This window comes from Monodelphis domestica, chromosome X, assembly GCF_027887165.1.
Source record: "Monodelphis domestica isolate mMonDom1 chromosome X, mMonDom1.pri, whole genome shotgun sequence".
In the NCBI taxonomy this organism is placed as follows: domain Eukaryota; kingdom Metazoa; phylum Chordata; class Mammalia; order Didelphimorphia; family Didelphidae; genus Monodelphis; species Monodelphis domestica.
In genome coordinates, this window is record NC_077235.1 from 25,340,430 (window position 1) to 25,366,342 (window position 25,913).

The 25,913-nt window shown below is 40.8% G+C and overlaps 1 protein-coding gene across 5 annotated transcripts in view; it reads right to left on the reverse strand.

Moving 5' to 3' along the window:
* APOOL (apolipoprotein O like) overlaps positions 1–25,913 on the reverse strand; it is an 82,766-nt gene extending 56,853 nt beyond the window's left edge. For 2 of the 5 annotated variants that reach the window (XM_056808978.1, XM_007507405.2), the window contains exon 1: positions 25,607–25,913. Coding sequence is in view for 3 of the 5 variants with exons in the window: in XM_056808977.1 (XP_056664955.1) it covers positions 25,394–25,408 (15 nt within the window). In the remaining 2 variants the exon portion in view is untranslated. Of the gene's footprint in view, positions 1–25,393; positions 25,491–25,606 lie in introns of those variants that run through there. The other 3 variants (XM_056808977.1, XM_001371250.5, XM_007507404.3) reach the window with 3 other exon arrangements.

Genomic DNA, 25,913 nt, shown 5'->3' on the forward strand with positions numbered 1-25,913 from the left:
TTATAGGAGAAAAGACATAGGAGTAGGGTAGGGTGGATGGAGGAGAGAAACAAGGGCAGGACACTCATGTTTAACTGAGGCTGTCATGTCGAAGTAGTGTTCTAGTTCTCCTTCCTCTCTAAGGGCAGAACTAGAACCAATGGGTGGCAGTTGTAAAGAGGCATATTGATATTTAATGGAAGGAAACATTTCCTAACAATGAGAGATCTCAAAAGGTGGAATGGGACTCCTGGAAGGACAGCAGGTTAGTTCTAGAAGAGGCCAGCAAGGAAGTGTGGACACCTGCAGAGGGTCTCCTTATTCATAAGCAGGCTGAGATTTGGTTAGAAGTACCTGAAGCTCTCTTCAAAACTCAGATTCTTGGGTCAAACCTGATTTTAGTTGCTACCCTTTTATCTTGCATCTTCCTTTCCATTCTTCTTCTACCTCTGGGAATTAAGTTTCTGACTATGGAATATGTCACTGCAACCCACCCTCTCCATTAAGAGGCACTACGGTATTTTTTTTCTCATTGAAATAATAAAGGGAATAAAGCACTAATGTTCCATTTGGCAGCTGTAGTCTAAAAGCCCTTCCTTGACGAAAATACCAAAAAAAAAAAAGAAAAAAAGAAAAAAAGGAGCTCTTGGCCTATTTCACAGCAATCTCGGGTGATTCAGTGCGTCAGCACCAGAGCTGCACATGTAATAGGGCTCATTCTCCTCAGAACACAAGAGGGCGGGTGACTCATCCCTCAAGTACTTGTCAAGCTCTATAGAAAAGCTGTGTGCATCAGCCACGGAATCATCAAGGGGCATGGAAAAAGCAGCAAAAGAACATTTAAGAAGCAGAGCAAATTTTCTAGGCAAAGATATGGGTCCTAAAGCCCAACAAATCAAACTCCAATAATCAAGTGATACCCATGGACCTCTGTTAACTGGAATGTGCATGTGTGCATTTCAAACAATCTACTTCAAAGGGTAGATTAAAAAATAAGGAATCTGTGAAAAAAACGAGAGTAAAACAGCCACTAAACTACAAAGCTTTTAATGTCTCACTCCTCCAAGATTAAGGACTCCATTATGTCTTAATTTACACCCCACCTGTGTTAGACTTTCATGGAAATTAAATGAGAATGTGACTTTCATTCTCACTCTACTGGAAATCTACCTCCTCCAATCTGGATTATTCCTAAAGAAAATTTGCTAAGGCTATGCATGATTATTATCTCCTACTCATACTGCTGTACAGCTCACAGAACAATTCTGAAGTAAACAACATGTCTATCTCTACGACCTGATTCCTAGCCTAATATTTGAGAGCTAAAGGGAGAGGAGAATCTGCTTCAAAACAAGACCCCAATAAGCCACAAATGATCATGGGCCCATAGGCCAATGTCAAGAAACCAGATCACCAGGAAGTAAATCAGGTTGTAGAACAGTATTAATTTTCATAAAAATTAAAAATGTAACCCAAGAAATATCCACTCTACTTTCTTCAGGCTAAAGATAAACATTACCAAATCATTGGTTTTGGATAACTGAGATCCATGGGAAGAAGCTAGGATTTGAACAGATACCTGTTTGTCAGGAGGAATATGCTTTGATCTGGAATGTAGATTTTATGGCAAAAGTCTATTCTTGGAGTCAGAAGGGGAAGGAATATAGGTTTAACACTCAAGGAATTTTCAACTGCTAGACTGAAGGGATCAGGTAGTAGAGTCATTAAAGACACCAATCTCTCTGTCTGGCTTCGTGAAACCGCCCACCATCGGGCTACACAATCTACCTTTCTGGCTGTTCATCATTCTGCAAGTCCAAAAGGCCGCTACTCACTTTATCCTGACCAGGCTACTTGATGCCAATATTTCTAGCTTCCATAGCTTTCTCTGAACTGGAATATCCTTCCGCCCTTTCAGGGTTCAGCTCAGATGTCACTTCTTTAAAGAGGCCAGTCCCAATCCCCACTCCCAATCGCAAATGGGCCTTCCCTCATTAGATCTAGTAGTTTTGTTTCTCGATATGTATTTTAGGATACTCAAGTGTCTGCTCTATTTTTTTGAATGTTAAACTATAAGCTTTCCAAGGGCAAGATAGATCTCTCTTACTTCTTTCCAATCTCCTCCACCACTTAGCACAATACTTTATTTATATCTGGTAAGCAGGTAGTTAGTGTTACTTTGTTCAAGCCACATTTTGTTTAGTAAATGACTAAAAGGAGATGAGGTGAATTGGGGCTACAGCGCAGCATTAAAAATCAGAAACAGGAATCTGGTCTTAATTTGGAGAACTCTCATCTGCCTACCACATCAAATTCAAACTTGGCCTGGCATGCATGTTCTCTAGTATTTTTCTGATCTTGTCTCCTACTGCTATCTAAAAGTAACCCTCTGATTTCAGCCCTCTCTGGTTCTTCTCTATCCCTGAGATATACTGTAATAAATCCCATTCTGGAGCCTTTAGTTATACTGACTCCTGCTTGGAATGTCCTCCATCTCTCTGCCAATCAAAAACCTACTTGCCATTCAAGAGTCAGACCATGGCCAACTCCTCTCTAGAGCTTTTTAAAAAGAGAATTGGTTCAAAACCGACTTTGTATGGAAAAAAGAGGTAAGCCGGTCAGGCAGCAAGAGTGAGAGCCCATGTAGACAGCCCACCTGCTGCATTGATACCCATGTATAAAGATACTTTTAAGAACAGTTGTATAGTTACTTAGAAAGTGAATTTGGGGGCAGGTTTGGGGCCTGGATTACTGGTTGGTTAATAATCATAAATACACAGTTTTTTCAGAGATATGAAATGATCTCAGTAATTCACCATATAGAATAAATCATACTTGAAAAAGAAATCCTTCTGACTTTTGTCTGAAGATCACAAGCAAGGAGAGAACTGTTATCTCCCAAAGGCACTTGGTCCCTTTGGGGCTGGACATGACTACGTGCTAAAGTGAGGGAGTAGATAATAGGAGCTTTAAGAATTCAAAGTAGGTAAAGATCAAGTCTCTTGGTATCCCAGGCCCTCCCATAATTTACCTTTCTAGAGTTACTAGGATGCCATTCTTCTCAAAACGATCTTGATACCACATGGGTATCAATGGAGCACACTGGCTGTCCACAAGGGCTATTATTCTTGCTTTTTGATTGGTATGCCTCTTCTTTCATCATTCATCTCTCCGATGGTAGTTGTAAAGCTAATCTGAAATTTAGTCAATTGTAATATGATACAGTCTTTTAAAACTATATTCCTCTACTGCCCTATGGATGACCTTCCATTTTGATTCCTCTGAGACTGTAATAATCTATGAATTGTAGCCATATAGCTTCACAGAAAGAATATTGGCTAAAAATATTATTTTTTGTTTCAGGGAAAAGCCTGAGTTCACTGAAAATATAATATAATTTCATGAATGCAATTCATCCCAATCTTTTTCTTTTAGTCAATTCTGGTTTACTGTCCTTCTGCAGTTTGTCCAGGAAGTAAAAGGGGAAATCTAACTAATATAAAAACAAAAGATATCAATAAAAATCTATTTTTTTAAAGTCATTAGAGAGAGCAGTTTTGTGTGAATGAAGGTAGAAGTCATATTGCAGATAGTGTAAAAGAGAGTGTAGGGATGAAGTCACTCAGCATAGGCGGTTTTTCCTGGGAGTTGTAGCTGGGAAAGGGGGGAAGCAACTGGAAGATAGCTAAAAGGTATGGTAGGTAGCATCAAAGGAGGATTTCTCAAAAAAATGGGGGAGGAGAGACATAGGTGGATCTGAAGTCATCAGGACTAGTTCAAAGATAAGAGAAAGGGGAGGCAACCTGCTGGTGTAGACAGGAGAGTATGGAATCACAGGCATATGAAGAAGGCTTAGTCTTCACAAGGAGAAAGGCTATCTAAACAGGAAGGAAGTAGGAGTTATTTGTAAGTAAACTCCTGAATGATATGAGATCAACAGAGAGGGAAACAAGGGCCCTCATGGTAAAAGGATTATGATTTTTCAGTGAAATATAAGGCAAGGTCATCCATCTGCAGAAGATGGCAGGAGGGTATGCCATGGGAAGAGATGAGGTTTGGACTAGCTGATGTGGAGAGAGGGATGGTAATTTGATTACTGAAGAGTAGAAGGATTATCTTGTTGCAGTAAAGGTAAACATGTTTGTCCTCTATTTTTCTACTTTCAAATAAAGGCCCAAACATCAACTCAAGGATGACCATTAAGGAAATAAATACAATAAAGTCAAATGAGTTAAATTCAAATTAAAACTCAGTTTGATAGTGTTTTCTAACAAAGGTTTCTAAAAAAATCCCCCAAATTCTGAAAGTCCTCTTTAGGGATTCTCTGAAAGAAAATGTTTTCATGGAGAGCATGTTGGATCAAGTGTCAAGTCTATCAACTCCAGATCTCCCCACGGTGTGGTTCAGACTGGGGTTCCAAAGTATGAGAGTCTACAATATGCGAAAGCTTGAAAATTACCCCAAATGCCATCATGCAGTCATCATATATATGCTAACTCCTTAACCATTTACCAAGCAGATTATTTGTGTATATCATCTAGTTGCTGCCAACTACTGGGAGGTGGCCTACTCTTGGGACCCAGGTTTCCTATTACTGAGTTGCTTAGAAAGATATATCTCCATGCAATGGCAGGTAGGATCATGGCCCGTTCTTAGCTAAAGTTATGCAGATTATCAATAAAAACTGGATTTTCCACAATTCTCTATTATCAATACCAATTTCTATCTTAATTAGGTTAGAAAAATCAACAACATGAATCTTAAAAACTAAGCCTTCTAAACACTCTCAATCAACCAGTCAACCAATATTTATTAAGTAGTTGCCATGTTCCAGGCACTATGCTAAGTACTGGGGAAACTGAGCACACGTGGTTCTTGCCTGACATGAGGAGTCTATAATTCTAACAGGAAAGACAATACATATTCATCAAGATAAGTGGCAGGCTTTGAGCTTAGTGCTTTCCAAATATTTTCTCATTTGATCCTCACAGCAACCCTGGAAGGTAGGTGCTATTATCATCCTCATTTTACAGTTGAGCAAACCAAGGCAGAGGTTAAGTAATTTGCCTGGGTCACATGGCTAGTGTCTGTGGCCAGATATGAGCTCAGCTTTCCTTGTCTAGGCCCAGCACTTTAATCTACTATGTCATCAAGCTGTCTGAATAAGTCAGACTAAGTCATATTTAGATAAAGAAAATGATCATCAATTACAGATGGCACGACATGTCTTTATTAACCCTCATTTCTGATGCTTTTTCCTCCCTTGACTTTCTACACTCTCTTACTCCCCTAAACCACTCTTCTTTCTACTGGAGGTTTCTGAGCTCCTCATCTTTTTTCAACCTTTGAATATGTATGAAGAGGGGTGGAGACTGGAAGAGTGGGAAGAGACATTCTTCCCCAAACCCAATGATTAGAACTCCCATCAGTAAGGACTAAGGATCTAACACTGTGTCAAGTACTGTGGGAGGCCAAAGTACCCCCAAACAAAGGCCACTTAGATTACATTCTTTTAGGAGAGACATGTAACAAAGTGTATATAGAAAAGTCAAAATACAAAGGAATTTCGGGAAGGAGGGCATCAGGATCTGGGGCAATCAAGAAAGACTTCACATAGAAAGGAATGTTTGAGCCTAGTCCTGAAGGAAGAAAGGGATTCTAAAAGGCTGAGGTGAGAAAAAGTGAATTCCAGGCAAGGGAGATGGCCAGGACAAAGGCAGGGATAGATGGGAAAACAAGAATTACCTCTGAAGAATGGCAAAACATGCAGTTGGGCTGAACTATAAGAGCACAGAAAGATGCCCAAGGTCAGGTTGTGAAGAATTTTAAAGGCTAAACAGAAGAATTCATATTTTACCATAGAGGTAAGAGGGAGCAGCTGGAGTTTAATGACATGATCATATCTGTGTTTTGGGCCAGAGGATCCAGGATGGAGTGGGATCAATGCCAAATGTTTCAGGGAGATGGGTAGAAAAAGGATGAGAATAGAGAAACGGCCATTAAATGTGACAATGAACAGATCACTGGTAATTCTGGAGAGTGTAGTTGCAGTTGGGTGATGGGGCTGGAAGCTGTACTGCAAAAGGGGTAGGTGGATAGAGGGGAGAAGAGAGAAATAAAAACGGAAGAATTAAGGCTAAACAGTCTTCCCCAGGATTATGTTAAATGGAAAAAGGTTATGGGAGAGTTTTTTTAAGGCTTCTGGGTGGGGGGAGGATACAGTGGAGGGTAGTCTACTGTATAAGATGGACAAGGATACATAGAGGGATTGACCTTGGTGAGAAGAGTCACCTTATTATAAGAGAATGAAGAAGAAAATGTACTGATGAATATGGGGACTAGAGGACCATTGAGGTGGAAAAATAAGTTGAGGAGAGGCAAGGTAAAGGGATAAATAAAAGTATTAGAGGAATAAGGGATAAGAAAGGAGAATTTGAGTGTCTGACCAAGGAAGTGAAATACTTGTGAGTGACAGTGCTTTTGAGGTTGTGACCATCTGTGTGTTACTCAAGTGGAATGAAGGTTATGGAAGTTGAGAAGAATAAAAAACTGTGGGGTTCCTCAGAAACATCTCTAGCATCCATCCCTTCCCATCTTTCTGTTACTACCACTCTAAGGGTGCCTGATGCCTCTAGTCAGTAAAGATCTTCCCTTTACTCCCAAGACCTCATGAATCATTTCATATACAAAATATTTCATAGTCATCTGTCTATATGGCGCATTCCTCTGTCAGATTTATAAGTTCCAAGCACATAGATCATGTTTAGGCTTTCCCCCCTCTACTCCAATGTGTCTTATCTTAATAAATGGTAGTTGGTGGTTTCCATCCTCAAAGAATTTTATAATCTGTAATGGAGCACATAAATACCCAAAAAACTTTAATAGAAAGCTCCGCATGGAACTGATCCAACTATCTGGAGGGCAATTTGGAACTATGCCTAAAGGGCTGTAAAACTGTGCATACCCTTTGATCCAGCAATATCACGACTGGGCCTATATCCCAAAGAGATAATAAAAAAGGGGAAAGGCCTACTTGCACAAAAATATTTATAGCAGCTCTTTTTGTGGTAGCAAAGAATTGGAAATTGAGTGATTGTCCACCAATTGGGGAATGGCTGAATAAATTGTGGTACACGTTGGTGATGGAATACTCTTGTGCTATAAGAAATGATACGCAGATGATTTCAGAAAAAGCTGGAAAGATCTTCAAGCACTGATGCAGAATGAAATAAGCAGAACTGGGAGTACATTGTACACAATAACAGCAATACTTTATGATGATCACCTATCATCTTGGCTACTCTCAGCAATGCAATGATCTCAGACAATCCTGAAGACTTATGCCAGGGAATGCAATTCACCTCCAGAGAAAGAACTATTGGAGTCATCTTTCACATCAGTATATTATTCGTGCCTTTACTTAGGGGTTTTGATTATGTATGAGTTTGCTCTTACACAATGACCAATATGGAAGTGTCTTGTTTTACATGACAATAAAAATTTTTCATAAAAAAGCACCATAAGAGCAGTATCAAAGAAATCCTATGATGTTTAAGTTGGAGGACACTGTGCGTTAACAACAGTATTTCTAAATGGAACTCCTTTTCCTTGGCTGCAATAGGTAGGACAATGGGGACCACCTGTTCCTTAACTTTGTGTCTCCCTTAGGGATAGTAGGCACTTAACAGTAGCCAATTGAGTAAGTTGGTTTGTCCAGTTTTCAATACAATGCAATGCAAAGTGTGCAGGACCCAAATTCATCCAATCCTGCCTCTGTTGCTTAGCACCAATATACGTGCTAGGCATGTCATGTACCAACTCTAGGTTCCAATTTTCTCATATGTAAAATGAGTGAGATGAAATAAAGGGCCCCTAAGGTCTAAATCTATGATATTTTAGAAAGAGAAAAGCAACTAGTTACCCAAAAAGGGACAGTCATGCTACAGAAAGACTCGCTGAGGGAACAGGGCATATTTAGCATGAAGAAGAAGAATCAGGAGACATGAGAAGCGTAACTGAGTATCTGCATGCTGAATGGGGGGTAATCTGTTCCATTTTTCCCCCAAGTGTACAATTAGGAGCAAAGGAAAGAAAATAAAAATTTATTAAGTGCCTACTATATGTCAGGCACTGTCAAGAGTTTTGCCAATGTTATCTCATTTGAACCTTAAAACAATCTTATAAGACAAATACTATTATTCCCCCATGCCTTAGTTGAAGCAACTGAAGCAGACTTGTCCAGAGTCATACAGCTAGCAGGTATCTGAGGCTGGATCTGAACTCACATCTTGTTGACTCCAGGTTCAATGCTCTATCCACAGCACGACTTTGTGAACCATGCAAAGAAGCACATTTAAACTTGATATTAGGGAAAGCTTTCCAACAATTAGAGCTGTCAAAAGTGGAATGAGCTACCTAAAAAGGTGGTTGGTTCCTCAACCTTGGTTGTGTTAAGAAGATGTACATTATGGTAGGGATTGCTTTTGTGTAGAAGTTGGAGGATATGGTCACCAAGGTTCCTTCCAGTTCTCAAATTATGTGGCCTGAATGCCTTCCATTTTCATGCTATTCCCTAGGAGAGAAGTTGCTTTGGTGTTAAACAGAGAAGCTGCTCTTTCTTGCTGAGCAGCATGACTGTGAGAACTCTGCCTTGATTTATAATCTTTGTACCTCTCCTCCTGTACTCTGCACATCACAGCATTCTAAGTATTGAAAGGTAGCAAATCAATATTCACATAAATCATGTTGCCTCTAAGAGAAGCCCAGATGGGATCCATTAAGCTGCTAATAAAGGAACATCAAGATTCTAGAATATTCTAAGCTGTATAACCAGCCCTCTTCCTTAATTCCCTATAACTATCAAGTACACCACCATCTGATCAGAGGTGCTTCAGGCTTACAATTTAGGTGTCATCCTCAGCTCTTCTCTTTTGGCCCTCATACCCAATCACTTGTCAAGTCCTATTGTTTCTGCCTTCCTTCCCAAGATCTCCTGAATATGTTCCCTTCTCTCCTCCAACATTACCACCACTCTGGAACAGGACCGCATCACCTCATGCCTGGGCTATTTCCAGAGCCAACTAGTTGGGTTGGTCTCCCTTCCACAAACCTATCCTCTACTCGGCTGTCAAAATGATCTTCCTAAAGCATAAGTCTAGATTATGTCAATCCCTTCCAATCCCCCTACAAATTCCAGAGGCTCCTCATCATCTCCAGCACCAAATAGAAAATGTTGTTAAGTGTTAAAAGCCTTTCATAACCCACCCCTCCACCTTTTATCTTTCTAGTCTTTATACAGTACTCTCCTGCATGTGCTCTGGGATCCAGTGACAATGGCCTCCTTGTCATCCCTCAACAAGATACTCCATTTGGGGATTCATACTTGGGATCCTCTCCACCTTATGAGTTCCAGCCTTCTACTGGAATGCTAATGCTGCTAGGGCCCTCCCTCCAGGACTATCTCTAGCTCTCCTATCCATCTCTTTTGTTTGTTTGTTCAGTTGTTTTCATGTTTTCACCCTTATTAGAATCTGGGCTACCTGAAAGCTGGGATCATTTTTTATCTTTTTTTTTGAATCTCCACATTTAGTCCAATAGTAGGTGCTTAAAAAATGCTTTCTGACTTGCAAACCAGTTACTGAGGACTAACAAAATATGGGAAGAGTAAGAAATGGGTTATATTTCTTGCCCTGTTTAGGACTGTGAAATAAGTTCCCAAATAAAAACAACTTAATATGCTATCTGTTATAACTTTTTTATATCCATGTTTTTTTCTTAAATTAGAAAACTTTAAACTAAATTAACTGAACTATATAAGAAGTGATCTACTTCCTGTGTAAAATAAGGATGGGCCACATGCAGACAAAGGAGATTTAAAAAAAAAGTTTTTAAGTCTTCCCCCCCACACAGATGCTTATCTATACACAAATGCCCAAATGATGTGTAATAAGTGAGGTAAACTTGTAATCACATTCAAGAAGGCAACTCAAATACCATGGGTATCACTGAGATTTGGGGTAGAGGATCCATGGCGGAAAGATTTATTTATTTTGGGGAGGCAGGAAGAGCGTTTGCTAATTTATCATGGACAGCCTCTAATAAGGAAATTTCCTTCATAGATACATTTTAGAAACTCAGCTGTGACTTACAATCTTAAATTTGGTGATACAACAGACAGAACATTAGACTTAAGAATTGGGAAAAACTGGGAGTAGCTGGGTGGCTCAGTGGATTGAGAGTCAGGCCCAGAGATGGGAAGTCCTGGGTTCCAATCTGGACTCAGATACTTCCTAGCTGTGTGACCCTGGGCAAGTCACTTGACCTCCATTGCCTAGCCCTTATCACTCTTCTGACTTAGAACCAATAAACAGTATTGATTCTAAGACAGAAGGTAAGGGTTGTTTTTTTTTTTTAAAGAACCAGGAAGAACTGAGTTCAAATTCAGCATCACTTATTAGCTGTGACCTTGTCATATAACTTATACCAGCCAGGAACTTCATTTATAAAATGGAGATAAGAACACCTACATTTCATAAGGTTGTTATGAGGATTAAATAAGTTAATACACAAAGCACTTTGCCAGCCTTAAAGTGATAGGGTGTCCCAAAAGTTTTAGTGCAATTTTAAGTGAGTAAACATCCTATATAAATGCTATTATTATTTATGTCTAAAATGGGGCAATAAATACAGACAGTAAACAAACTTTTATTAAGCACTTTTTGTAAGCTGAGTACTGGGCAAAGCATAATAGATATAAATAAAAAGGGCAAAAAATCATCTCAGCCCTCAAGGAGCTAACCATGCAATGGGGAGACAGAAAAACAAGATAAAGAGAAGAGTCTCCAATGGAAGAATGAAGGAGGGTTAAGTAGGTGGGATTTTAGCTAGGACTTGAGGGAAGTGGACAGGTAAGTGATGAAGAAAGAGAGAGCACTCTAGGCATGAGGGGTAGCCAGAGAAATTCAAAGAGTTGGAAGATGAAGCGGCTTGTTTGTGAAAGAGCCTGAATGCCAGTGGATGGATCCAAGAGTATGGGGCAAGGGAGTTGTAGAAGGTGTATCTAGACTGGAAAGGGAGAATCAGCACAGAGGGAAAAGAGCTAAGGCCAGAACCCTTTAAGAAACACTCATGGTTTGTTGGCTATAGATTACCTGAAGAGAAGGAAGAAACCAATGATAAAATTTAGGGCAAATATTACAAGTCTGACACTGAGGCATGATATAATCATGACGGGAGACTTCAATTACTCTGCTATATGCTCCTAAAGTTCTCCATGCACCAGAAGCAAAACAATTAATTTCCCAACTTGTTTTAAAGAGATAAAGACACTAACAATGTAAATGGATACTGCTGTGCTGTCCTTCAAAAGAAAAAGGCATCAAGGAGGGGAAAATCTATTTTGGACCCAAGTTTGCCCAACAAAAAAGAAAATTATTACTGGAGGTGGAAATGATAGGAACATCAAGGGAAAGTGACTACTTGATCTAAGAATTTATAATACATAAGGAGGGGGAAGTGAGCCATTCTAACATTATCCTTAGATATTGGGAGACCTCATTAACCAACTTAGATTTGCAAAGGCTTCAGAGAAAGGATGGGTCTAACATTCAATGGAAATTAACTCAGGAGGATGAGAGCTCTCAAACAGATTTCAGAGGAGGAAAAGAGGAAGTTGTTTAAATAGATCAGAGACAAAGAGAGAGAGAGAGAGAGAGAGAGAGAGAGAGAGAGAGAGAGAGAGAGAGAGAGAGAGTGTGTTTACTAGCCAGCTTCAATTAAAAAAAACCATGAGCAGAGATCTCAAATACAAACTATATCAGGAGGTCATGGATCTGGAAAAAATAAGCTTGGAAATGATCAAGCTCAGATTGGCAATGAGAGTTAAGAACAACAAACAGGGTTTTCTTTGTTATTCTTAGTTATTCTGGGGAAAAGACAGAAACAGACTATGAACATCCTGCCCAGAGTTGATGGGCCTGTGGCATGAGATGGCAGAAGCTACTCAACTCACCTTGCTCCTATTTTCTCTGCAGAGGGAAATAAATGATCTCTGGACTAGAAAGAACAAAAGAAGAAAAAAGGAAGTAATACTAAAAAGAAGTAGTAAGAAAGTATGAATATCTAGATGTCTTTGCTAAGTTCAGTTTTCCAGGCACCAATATCCTACACCTCAATGCACTGAAATAAATGGCCAAAAAGATTGCTGGACCACTAGTACTGGATGTAGAAAGATTATGAAGAATAGGAGGGGTGCTATCAAGATTGAAGGGGAAATAGTGCTCTAATTTTAAAAAGAGGCAGGAACAATGAAATCATGGGTCACTGGGCTTGACTTTGAATTAAGGTAACATTCTATGACATTAGTGAAGAGGTTAGTAACAAGCTACAATCCTGGGTCAAATTGAAGAAGATGGAATGTAATAAATCTAAATTCATGTGGGTTTTAGAAAAATTACCTTCATAACTATGAGAAGGGGGCCGGACTTAATGAGTTATCTGAAAAAGATCTCCAATTTTTAGTGGACCCACAAACTCGATGAGTCAATCAAAAAGGGAAATTTGAGTTTAGTTTACAATGAACTCAGGATAGTGTCCTCTTAAGTTTTGGTCAGACTCCCTGGGAAACACATAAGAAGGGCAGCCAGAGAAGTAGAATCAGAACAGTAAACCTATCTTTCACCCTTTCCAGTCCATCTCAGATACAAGCCAGCCCACCTGGCAAGTGTTTTACATGTCTCTTAAAACCGCAATCCTGTAGAGACTTTGGGATTTGCATTCCAAGGCTGAAAAATAACTCCCAAGGTACTGAGATAAAGTTAATTTTCCAATTCATTTTTCTTTTTAGACCTAGCCTTTCTTAAAAGCAGCCAAGCAAGAGCACGTGGTGCCCTTCTTATTTTCTCTCTTTAATATTAAATTGTCAGTTCCTTAAGATAATCACTTGAGGGAAAGGTTGACAAAGGGGCTCCTGGCTCTCCAAGATAATCAGTGAAGGAAGTAGTTATCAATAACAGCACCCCTTCTCAATGGAGCCAGAGGGAGCAGGGGCTGCTTTCTCTTAGAAAATGAGATCACTCTCCTAGAATCCAGAGATGATTTGGGGTTAAAAAATATTTTTTCCTTATCCTAACTTTTAAAATTCAACAGTGATGTGGCACTTCTAAGCACTTCAACTAAAAAGGTGCCTTTTCTTTTCCTCAGGCTTGTTCCTCCTCCCACCCACACCAGAAAAAAAGTCCAAACCAGGAACAAAAACGCAAAACCCTCCAGGGTTCCCTGGTTTATTTTGCAAAAGATAGGTTTCTTTGCTTTTTGTTAAAATACTCTAAATCCAAATCATGAAGCAAGCCAACCAATGCCTCCTCTTACTTAGGGCTACGCTTTATTCTGTCTACAGATATTTACTAAGTGCTTGAGGATATTAAAAAAAGGCAAAATCAGCCTCCGTCCTCAAGGAGCTTATATGTCAAATGTTGAGTCACTCAAAGTGAAATTTGAAAGATCATGAAGAACAGGAGGGGAGGGAGGGAGGGAGGGAATAAACATTTATACAGCACCCACTATGTGCCAATTACAGGGCTAACCCTTGGAAGCAGGTGCTATTAAAATTCTGACATTGCAGTTGAGGAAACTGAGGCAAAGAGGGTTAAGTGACATGTCCAGAGGGTACACAGCTAGTAAGTCTATTTGGCCAAATATGAACTAAGGTCCCCTTGGCTCCACGCCTCTGCTCCCCAGCTGCCTCTAAAAGAAGAGCTACCTCAAGAATAGAGAAAGGCAAATTATATCCCAATTTAAAAAAAGAAGTAAGAACAATACCTGCAAACTATTGGTCAAAAATTCAATTGCTGAAAAAATTCTAGAAAGGCTCACTAAACAGATAGATTTGGAACATACAGAAAGGGAAGCAATGATTAAAAAGAGCCAGCATAGCCTCCACAGAATAGGTCATGCCAAATTAATCTCATTACCTAACTTTTGACAGGATTATGAAATTTAAGTAGATGAAGGAACTGTTGTAGATATATTGGACCTAGATTTTAGCTGGGCTTTTCATAAAATATCACATACTATTCTTGTGGAGAAGATGGGAGGGCTATGGATGACAAATAACAATAGCAGTAAATAATAAACAGCCTTTATTATAGGGCCTTTAGGTGTGCAAAGAGCTTCATCCCCATGGAGTCTCACAATGAGCCTGTGCTATTATGATCCCCACTTTACAAAATAAGAAACCGAAGCCCTGGGTCCCAGAGTTCCTAAGAAAATGACAGGTTCAGAATTGGTTGGATGTATAGATTCAGAATCGTTATTACTAGTCCAAAGTCAATATATCCCAGGGACACGTGATTGGCCTAATGCCAGTTAACCTTTTTATCAGTGACCTGGAAGTAGCTGAAGGTGGCATTTGCTGATGACACCAAGCTGGGAAGGATGATTGATACACGAGTGCCAGATACAACATCCCCAAAACTCTGCCAGGCTGAAGAATTGGGCTGAATCTAATAATATGAAACGTAACAGTGATCAATGTAAAATCATGTACTTGGGTACAGAAAAAATGAACTTCAAAACTCTAAGAGGAGGAAGGCATGGCCAGGCAGCACTTGCTTGGAAATTCTTAAATGATTTACAGAATCTCACTCTACTTCACCCTTATTATGCCTCATCAGGAGTACTTTATTTCTGGGCATCTAAATTTGAATGTGTAGGCGGGCAACCAGGATGGTGAAAGGCCTCAAGCCTATGACATGAAGACTCTTTGAAGTGACTGAACATGTTTAACCTGAAAAGAACTCTAGAGGGAATGGGAGGGTGGTTTGAGGGGAAAGAGAAAACCAAAATAGTTGTCTTCAAGTCATGTGAAAGAGGGTTTAGATTTGTTCCCTTTGTCCCCATGGGGCAGAAGTCACAAAGAGGCCACCTGAGGCTTAAAGGGAATGAGCTGCAAAGGAAGGTTGTGGGGCTCTCCCCTCCTTGGAGGTAATTCTAGCACAAGCTCCTGGACGTCCACTTGTTGGTCATGTTATAGTCGGGATTCCTTTGAGGGAAAGCATTTATTAAGCACCTACAACGTGTCTGATACTTTATAATTATCTTATTTGATCCTCACACCAGCCCTGGGAGGTAGGTGCTATAATTATCTCCATTTTACAGATGACAAAACTGAAGCAGAGATTAAATGACTTATTCAGGGTTACACAGTTAATAAAGGAAGCTATATCTGAACCCATCTTCCTAAAAGAACCTGAGGCTCTGTCCCCTGTGCCATCAGCTGCCTGTTGCTATTATCTATGTGTCAGGGAGAATCCAGTAGGAGGGGTTGAAGATGATACCCTCTGAGGTCTCTTCCAACTCTCAAATTCTGTGACATAGTCTAATAAGGAGACATGTAAATCAATGGGCATATACAAGATACAGAGGGAGTAGATGGAGAATAGAGGGAAAAGCTGTAGCAACTGAATGGGGGTAGGGAGGGCATGGAGAGGGAAAGGGTTCTGGAAAAGTCTTTATTTGGAATGTGGCATTTGATGTGAGCCTTGAATAAATACAGGAGTAGAGGTGAAGAGGAAGGAAATTCAAGGAATGGGAGTGTGAAAATTTATTTATATAGGTGGTCATCAGGGATTTAATTTCTAAATCCCAAAATGAATTACTAAGTAAAATGGAATTTATGGTAGTTTATTTACAATAGAGGGAAGATATTAAGGAAGAGAGAAAAGGGGAGGGAGAGGAAGAGAGGGAGAGGAAGAGAGGGAGGGAGGGAGGGAGGGAGGGAGAGAGAGAGAGAGAGAGAGAGAGAGAGAGAGAGAGAGAGAGAGAGAGAGAGAGAGAGAGAGAGAGAGAGAGAGAGAGAGTGAGTATCTCTGGCTTCTTCTGATATCAATTGGAATTTTTAACCCCTGCCAGGGGGAAAAAGCCTCAAGAGGAGGGGCCTTTCTCGAACTAAGGTTTAGACCGACAAGAAAGGCAGGGTCACTAAGCCAGCTTTTCACTCACCAATGGTGACTGTCTAAAATGAAAGTAGTCTGAGGTCTCCTGCACAATATCTTCTAGGGGTCCAGTTCCTCCAGTCCAACTCTGAGTCAGATATCTCACCGAATCAAATATCTTCGTCTGGCCTCTGATCTTCTTTTTAAAGATCTTTTTCTCTTGTGTCACCTCCCCCTAAATTTCATGTCTACCAATCACAGCAGATGCTTTTTCTCTAGGACTGCCCACTCTTTAGTTCACACCTTCTTTGGTTAGATTATACCTTTTTGGGTTACTTAACACCTTTTTATAGTTAAAATGGGTAGATCTACTTAAAATATTGAGTTATCACCTTTTGTAGATCAAAATCTAAAATAGATTGTGGATTACAATTCAATCTTCCCAATAAAGGAAGAGTTAAGTATCTTCATTGTTAACAATCAGGGGAGAGCTCAATCCAATCTTCACAGGAGAAAGCCAGAAGAAAGGCACAGGGAGATGGATTCAGGTGTGAAGAACAGCAAGTAGACCAGTGTAATTGGATAATATCTTAGGGCATGGAAAGGAGTTGGGGATAGGAATGGAAAGGTAAGAAGGGTCCAGAGAACTTTATACCTAGTCCTAGAAGCAAAAGGTAACTCCCTAGAGTTTTAGAGCATCTAAACCTTGGTGAAATTTGTTGGAGTGAAGAGAAGGGTACAATGTGAGAGGGGAGTGAAGATACATGTAGTGGATTCATGACTTCCTCTTCATCAGTCTGGAATGAAGGACGTGGTATGGAGTCCTCAGTGTGTAGTCCTGATTTTCTCTAATAAAAGGGTGAGGGATGCTGTGAGAGGTTTGAGGAGCTACAATAGAGACAGTTTTGTCATAGAATATAAAGAAACAATGAGGAGGGAGTAAAAGGACTGCCTTGTCACAATGAGTATCTAGTTGAGGTTACATGTGGAGGCCTAATCAGCAGTTTCATGATTTCCTACAGCCTCCCCTCAGAAGCACATCACAAGAGAAGAAGCAGATGATGACAGAAGTATAAGGAGTTGTAAATGATGATAGGGCAATAGGAGATGGTGTAGAATGAAACAAGTTCATTAAAACGAAAATCAAGATTGGCAATGGAGAGCAGTGTAGTAAGAGTAGGAGTGATGGAATGGCTAAATCCTGAGGGTTGGAAGGACTGAAGTCATGGGGAGAATGAAGAATAGCATTAGGGATTGTAAAGCCCAGGGAAAGATGGAATGGTAAAATATTATAATCAGATAATGAATTATGAACAGGGAAGCAGAACATTTGTGGGCAATAGCAAGATCAAGAATATGACCATCTCAATATAGTCAAAGTAGAGTGAAAAAAAGGTCATGAAGATTGAGTTTTGTATTGAAAAAGTAGCATGTTGGGACATTTATTAATATGAAAGCTGGATTCTCTTTATATGAGAGAGGAGTTGGATGGAGAGAAATATGGGAAGCTATGCACTGAACTCACTGAAGAATGCCCTACTTATTCAACATGGAGAAATTGTTTAAAGTAGACAAATCTCTTTAGTACTATACCACTGGAGTTCTTGTTCACCTCTCTGGCATGCATATATGAAATTTAGTATTGGACTAGAGCTGTGATTTCCTTGGTACAGGACATGAATCCGCTCCCTCACCTGATATAGGTTAACACCTCCTCTGCAATTTTTCGTTTAAGAGAACTGCCTCCAATTATGTTTCTCCAAGTGCAGTCCCCTTGGGTCCCTGACAACAAGGGATCTTGTGGAAGTCAAAACTATCTTCATGATACTACCTTGCCCTCAATACCTCATGCCTGGGACTACTATAATAGTCTGCTGCTTTGGCTTCCTGACAAGTCTTCATCCACTCCAGTCCATCCTTCATTCAGCCATCAAAGTAGTTGCCTTAAAAGTGATCTGATCATGTCACCCCCAATCTCAATAAACTCCAGTGAACCCCTAACACCTCTAGAATCAAATATAAAATCCCATTTGGCATTCAAGGCCCTTCATAACCTACTTTCCTCTAACCCCTATTCCAGTCTTCTTATACCTTATGAATTCCATCTCTAACCCCACTCTCCTTCCCCCTCTTTGATCCCGGGACACTGGCCTCCTGGTAACTCTCTAAACAATGCATTTAATTTTTCTGGTGTGAGTATTTTTTTCTGACTGTCCCTCCTCATCTCTGCTACCTGGTTTCCTCAAGTCCCAGCTAAAATCTCACTTTCTACAGAAGCTTTTCCTGACCTCTCTTAATTTCTAGGGTGCCTGTCCTCTGTTAATTATTTCCCATCTGTCCTGGATAGTGCCTGTTTGTACATATTTGCTTGTTCTCTCCTCCATTAGCCTGGGAGCTCCTCAAGGGCAGGGGACTGTCTTTTGCCATTTTTATTAGCAGTTGCTTTGTACTGTGCCTGAGACATAGTAGGAGCTTAAGAAGAGTTTACTATTAAAATAGTCCACTTTTTTCCAACTACATATCTGTTTGGGGCCAGATTTTCTTCATATATTTCAATAAAACAACATGCCACATAGCTAGGTGGTACATAGGTAGAATGGTGGAATGGGAGTCAGGAAGACCTGGGTTCAAATTTGACCTCAGACACTTACTAGCTGTGTGACAAAGGGCAAGCCTTAGTCTCTGCCTTAGTCTCTTCATTTTGAAAAAAAGGGATAATAACAGCAACTACCTTCTAAGGTTGTGGTAAGGATCAAATGAAACAATAGTTTAAAGGATTATGCAAAACTTAAATGTTATTCAAATGCTAGCTATCACTATAATTCTATTAAATTAGACATTCGATTTATAAAAATGGGTAAAGCAATGCCATTTTTCCCACTGAATTTTTTTGTTGAAAAATGTTATTTATGCTCATATGAGATGGGTTGTTTTTAAATGAATCAATAGATATTTTTAAAATTTATCAGTTTAATTTCTACTCCAACAAAATACCGATAGGCATAACCCACATAAACAAAAACTCTTTGGTGTCCTTAATAATTTTTAAGAGTGTAAAGTGGTCTTGAGATCAAAAATTTATAAAACCATTGGCTTAGAAAACACTGAAAAAGGTCATTTGGTTTGGCCAGGAGATTTGAACCAGGTTTTCTTGACTTCAAGGCTAGCTCTCTAACCAATAAGCAACACTACCCACCATATGTATCTTGTGTACATGCATGTGAATTTCTTTACACTGTTTTTTTGTTGTTGTTGTTGTTAAAAATGCATCAAGGATCCTTGTTCATCATTGACCTTGAATTCCTAAGATTGATTCAATCTCTCTCATCCATTGTACAAATATCACCAACTCACAGAACAAGCACCCATCAAAAAGCTTCAACTTCTTCCTTCCCATCCTGAGTGGGCAGGCAGAACAGGATGTCTCCTCATAGATTCAGGCCCAAGTTATATTCTATTTATAGCTTCTGACCCGATGTCATATAGACATTGGCATGAGACAAGAAACCGTGAGAACCTCAAAACCCCAACAAGGAAATTAAACTTGTCTGCATATAACAGAAAACAGATCTCTGGTCTCAGGGCCTCAGGGAGTTTCAATAGCCTGCATCCCAGCTGACTCACATATATACAGGAAGGGGTTATCAATGGAAGCCAGTGATCTTTTGCAAATCTGAGGGAAGTGAAATGAAAGCACTCAGGGGCCACTCTCATTTGAAACCAAGAACCCATTGAATACCCTCTCGGATTATTATCCCAATAAATTTGACTGCAAGTACATGTACTTTCTGCTTTGTTTATTTTCTTTTCTGGTACGGCCACTGGATTTACTACAAAAGGTACCCACCAAGAGAATTTTGTTGCCATGATCTCTCCAAACCTCAATTTAGGTTAAAGGAATTAAGAATGTATATCCTACAGAAATTGGGGAGGGGGGGGAATGATGATGACCGAAATGTCAGCTATGCTTAATCATTTGAGGGGTTATCATGTGGAAAAGGAATTAAAACTTGTTTTGCTTGTGCTTGGAAAACTCAAATGAGGACCAAAGGGTGGAGGGTACAAAGAGGAAAAGTGAAGCTTCATGTAAAGAAAACTTGCAAATAATAAGAGTTATTTTAAAGGGGGAGGGGCTGCTTTGGCATGTGGTAGGTTCCCCCTTTTAGGAGGTCATCACATAAGGAGCACCTTGTTGATTAGATCAAAGAGATTCTTGGCTTAGTGTGGATTACTCTGGATGACCTCCGCAGTTTCCTTCAGCTTGTGGGCTCTTCCCCAAGTCCACAGGGTTCATCCTGCTCATTTTCACCTTCTGGACCTCCATTATCCCTAAATCAAGTGCCCTCTCCTAAAAGTGACCTTTTCTGGTCACTTCATTTGTTGTTAGTGCCCCCCGCCCCCAATTTTAGATTAATTTTGTACATACTCGTATAGGTACTTTCCCTACAGGAGAAGGTAACCTCTCGAATACAGGGATTTCTTCATTTTTGTCTTTTGTGTATCTCCAGTAGTATGTAGCAGCACTTTACATATGCAGGGTGGATCGGACTGTGCTTGTGATTCTTGTTTTGTTCATGTTTAACTTTTGTTATTATCATCAAACCTCTTTTGCATGTTGTTATACAGAAAAGAAAACTAGGAAGTGTTTGGGGTTGAAACACTTGCACCTACCAAAAGGCCGGAATACATAACCTCTAGTATTCCTCCCTACTGTTATTCTTTTGGTAATGTTTTGTGTTACATTTGAGACCAATAAAAACAAACCTAAAAGCCTTTTATTTTGAACTAGGCAAGTGGTTCCTTGAAGTTGTCAAATTCTTCTAAATTTTCAGAGGCAAAAGACAACTTCTGGTGTCCATACAGTCTTGGAGACCTGGGCCCCACTCATGGGTTACATGATGTACCAAGTCACTGAGCAGGTCATCCCAAAGATACTTGGAGGATGCCAAAGGGGAAAGAACTTTTGGTTGTGCCTATGTCCTACTTTCACTGTCTGAAAGAATTCTCTGCCTTTCCCAGGCTCCCAGGACTTTGGCCCAGTCAAGGCATCAGTGAGCGAAAGTGGCAGTAGTATGCTGGAGGTAGAACAACAGATGGAAGCTTCCTGAGGAAGTCTTCAGTGTTAAGTGGAATGGCCCTTAGAACCAGCCCAGTGGCCTTCGCACCTGCATCTCCCCTCCCAGAACCCTGACTCCTCCAGCCTCTCCCAAGAAACGCTCTCACCTCAGTTTCATTTTAAGGCAAATGCTGGATTAGTTTAGTGTTAGTCTTCCTGATCTCAAAGTATTTAGTATATTATTGATATGTCAAATGCAACCCCCACCCTTCCATAAGGTATGAACTTCTGGAAAGCAGGTCCTGGTTTTGCTTTTTGTTTTTGTATCTCAATGGGTGGAAGAGTGGGCAGGCTCAATAGAAAGGTTGCCTGTTACCTTTCAATACATTTCATAGGCCTTGAGAGGAAAGGAATGTTCTGACTCAACCCCCAGAATCTCCAAAACACTCTCAAGAACCTCTAAGGCAGCGACAGGGCTTTTCCAGAACTCATGCTGTTTTAGCAGATATCATTCTATAACCTTTTGTGGGTCAAGCAGGGAAGCAGCAGCTCATAAATGTGTCCATTGCTCAGAGAGATGGCCTTTCTGCTGGCAACTGTGTCGATGGGCCCAAATGTACCACATTGGGTAGCAGTTCAACATAGGATATTACTAAGCATACTTATTCTTATTATTAAAAACAATAAGTCATTACAATAATTAAAATATGTTATTAACAAGAGTTAACATTTATATAGCACTTTAAGATTTGTAAAAACATTTTACATATATATCTCATTTGATATGTACAATAACCCTGTGAGGTGGGTGGTAATATTAACTCCATTTTACAAATGAGGCCATGTTAAGTGACTTGTCCAGTCACTGAAGGAGTGAGAGGAGAGATTAAAACTCAGTCTCAGCTCAGATATGTGCTTACTATGCCATACTGTCTCAGTACTCTCTCCTACATGCTTTTAAGTAGGTAGCCAGGCTATACTTCAAACTCAAAATCAAACTCACCCACAGTCTTTCCTCTCAACTCCCCTCTTCACTTGTCCTGTCAGTGGCACCAGACAGGTACAAAGGCCTGAATTCATCTCTGATTCTTCCCTTTCCTTCAGTCTTCATAATCATTTGATAAATGGTATGCTGAATCTAACTCTCATCTATTGCTTCATTTCCATTCTTGCTGTCTTCATCCTCACCTTAGTTCTGGTACCCAATACATTTCATCTAGATATTTTCAATAATTCCTTCCCACTTCAATCTAATCTTTGTAAATCACAGCTATGAGGTCACCCAATTCAAAAATCTTCAGTGCCCTCAAATGTGTACTGACCTTAAAAATCTGGAAATGCAGTACCATCTCTCCTTTCTTGGTCAAGTGAATTTTTTTCCTTCAGGTGCCAGCTTAGAAATTGCTACCTTAATGAAGCCTTACTCTCCCAATAAAAAAATGATCTCTTCCTTCTCTGAACTCTGAGGGAATTCTGTTCATAGCTCTCCTCTGTATATTTCAGCATAATTTATATTAAGATATTCATGGAACACTAGGTGGGGAATGTCTGTGAATTATAGAGAATCGATATCACCTTGAGAGTCAGATGTGACCCACAGACCAGGGACCATGATCTCCTTTATCCTATGAACTCTAAAGAAGGGGATTAAGAAAGAAGAGGTTTCAGTCTTTCCCCATTGTTCTATGCAGTTCTGGAAATTAGTCTCTTATCAATCTGTCTGCAGGTTTTCCAGACAACCTGTATATATGGAATTGTTCTGTGTTTTATGGCTTTCTTTCCTTGGAATACTGAATATTTCTTAACTCTGCTAGACTGAAGGCAAGACCTGTCTTATTCATCTCGGTATCCAAAGCAGCTAGCACAATGACTTTCTTGCAGACAGCAGATACTTAGTAAAATCTTTATTAATCGATCCTCAAAAAATACTTGCTTGCTAGAGTGAATTACAGAAGCTAAGACTGGCCTCATTTGCCTATTTGAGCATTGCCTTTTCCTCCATCTCCACAGGGTTGAAAAAGTGTCAGAGAGCAGCTACTGCCACCTTCTTTAAAACCCGCTGTCATCAAAAAGCATTTAAGGCTTCCATTTAGTGCTGCTTTTTAAAATTAGCCAACTAATTTTCTTTTGAAAACTGCATTTCTCTAACCCAAACTCCCAGGTATAAAATCAAACTGATGGAGGCACTGAGGGGAACAGGAACCTGATAATTAGATCTAATAAAATAAGATCTCAAGTAGGTCCCACAGAAGGAAGAGACAACAAACCAACATTGGTACCAAGCATATTAGATCAGCACAATGTAGTGCAAATGGACTTGGAGACAAGAGATCTGGCTTCTGGTCCTAATTCTGACACTAAATTATGTGTGCCTGAGTAAATCACTTCACAACATTTGTAAAACAGGAATAATAAAACTTGTCCTGCCTACCTCACAGGTTTTGGTTTTAACCTTCTAAACCTTGAAGTGCTATAGAAATAAGTTCCTAATTCAAGCACACTTTGCTCAGCTCTACTTACCAAAGAGATGGTCTCATCTAAGACCAACAGATCAATGCAATAGGCTAATAATGAGCCTTTTAGTTTAAGCAAGCTCAAGCTGTATTAGCAAACTTTTATTATTTGCCATGGAGGACAACTTGTCATAAGGATTTTAAGCATTAAGAGTCAAATCCCAATTTAAATGACAATTCTTTAATAAGGTTATCTTTTTTCACAGCAAAACTAGAACCCCCCCCATCACAAAATCAACAATCACATTGTTTAATTCATACAATTTTCCACTAACAGATAACACTTTTATAATTCTGAAATGCAACAAATTCAAGTAAACTTTTTAACACATCATTCATTGTAAGGGTCCACCATGTACAAGTACAAATAAGTCAAACATCATTTTGGGAACCAGTTGAATTTTTGACAAAACAATTTTTAAACCTTATATTTAATTTTCCAATATTTAGACACATCCACAAAAACACCTCCTAACAGTTTGGTCTAGAAAGACTGTCTTACAGAGGTCATGGTATAAATACGGTGATATATGCACATCATCATTAATTTATGAGGCAAAGTAACATCCATGAAAGTTGACCAGATTTAGGATATCACTCATGGTTTTACAGCATGGTTGCCTTGATTACACTAGAAATAGTCACAGTTAACAGTGCTGTGAAAAACCTTGTTACCCTATTTAACAGGAAAAGTAACCTTAAATTCAGATGAACTGAAATATCACAGGAGCATTCAATATCTGGATTTAATTTGTCCGAGCTTCGAATAATAGTCATATTTTAGACAGTAAATTGAAAAAAACACCAGGAACTGTCTTGGATTCTGAATGAGTGTTCATAGAGAAAGGAAAAGGAGGAGGGAAAGCAAGGGGGAGGTCGGTAAGAGGGGCACCCCTTAAGTGTTACCAAAACTTACCAGTCTTTATCTGGCCCCAAGCCTAGTCCAGGCTTTGCTTTGAGGGAAAGTGCCCAATGACATGGGCGGTCAGTTTATACAAAGAAATGCTGCTGAACATATCATATTGGGTGTTCTCTGGTGAAGAAGCTGATTCCCCATGATATGGCCCTGACAGGAGGGCCTACGCAGTTGTCAAAATAGTGTATGGTGAGCCCCACTGCTGTAAACTTAGAGATAGATCAACAGCCAACAGGCGGTGAGATAGTGCCCTGGATTTGCGTGTTAACTCTGGTTGGCTCACTTACTATCTCTGTGTGACCTTGGGTAAGGCCCAATCTCTACCTCCATTTTCCTGATCTCTAAAATGGGGGACAAAACGAACCCAGAATAATCTCCCAGGGTTATGGAGCAGCTCACGGAAGCAAATGGCTTCCAAACCACAAGGTTCTCCAGAAAAATCTCAATTGTGCTAAGAGACGAACGGCGAAATCTCCCTCCAGGTTACCTTCCCCAAAATAAGCCCCATAAAAATCATATTCGTCGGGTGTGAGGTAAACCCCTCCCCCAAAACACGGCGGGGATAGGCTGACTCATGCTCCCAATTGTTTCCCTTTTGCTCCTCCCCCAAAGCCAGCTCCGCAAGGAGACGGGCAATTCTCAGCCCAACCTCTCCCCCTCCCAGCTGGTCATCCCCTCCATTGTCTCCCAAGGTTCAGCCCAGGGGAAGTGGGAGGAAGAGGGGTGGATGGGGAAACTGGGAGCGACCCCGACTCCAGGGTGTGGTGGTTCCGTAAGAAGACAAGGAGAATGGGGAGAGGTCAATGCCAGGGAGCGGCTCCCCACCCCACCCCCACCCTTCCACCTCCACCCTATCTCATGCCCGCCATTCGAGCTCCAGGCGCCTCGCCTCGAGTGCCTCACCCGCACTGGAGCCATGGAACTAGGGCCACGTCGTGGCAAGGGCATCTGGGCCCTGCCAACAAAGCCAAAAGGAGGATAAGGGGACAAGACTCACCCCCGCAGCCGCCATGTCCGGGTGGCTCCCTCCTCTCCAGCCCTGGCTTCCTGTACGGGGAGCCGAGAGGGACACACCGACTACTCTCTGGGCTAGGCCCCGCCCTCTGGCCCCCTCCCCCCCCAGCCTCCCCACTTCCGCCCTGCCCTTCCCCTCCTCCCTATCCCCTGCTGGGCTGCTCTGAGCCCACGTGGTTAACTATTCAGTTCTTACCCTGGAGTCAGTCCGGGAAGAGGCGGTTGTCCTTCTCCCTTTACCCCCGCCCGGTGCTAGGGAAGGCAGCCCCTCAATGAGGGCTCCTTCGTTGGACTCAAGGAGTGAGTCCCCTTCTTGCTCGCCCGCTCCTGGGAGCCAGCCTTTGAGCTTCGGTGCCCGGCTGGCGCTGAAATGATCCCTTGGCAGCCAATCCCCATCGCTAGAGAGAATACTTAAGTTGGTCCCTGGCCTGGGCCGGTGGGGCCTCTGGCTGGGGCGGGGCGGGGCGGGCCCAGCTGAGCAGGTCGCCCCGCCCACCGGCTTT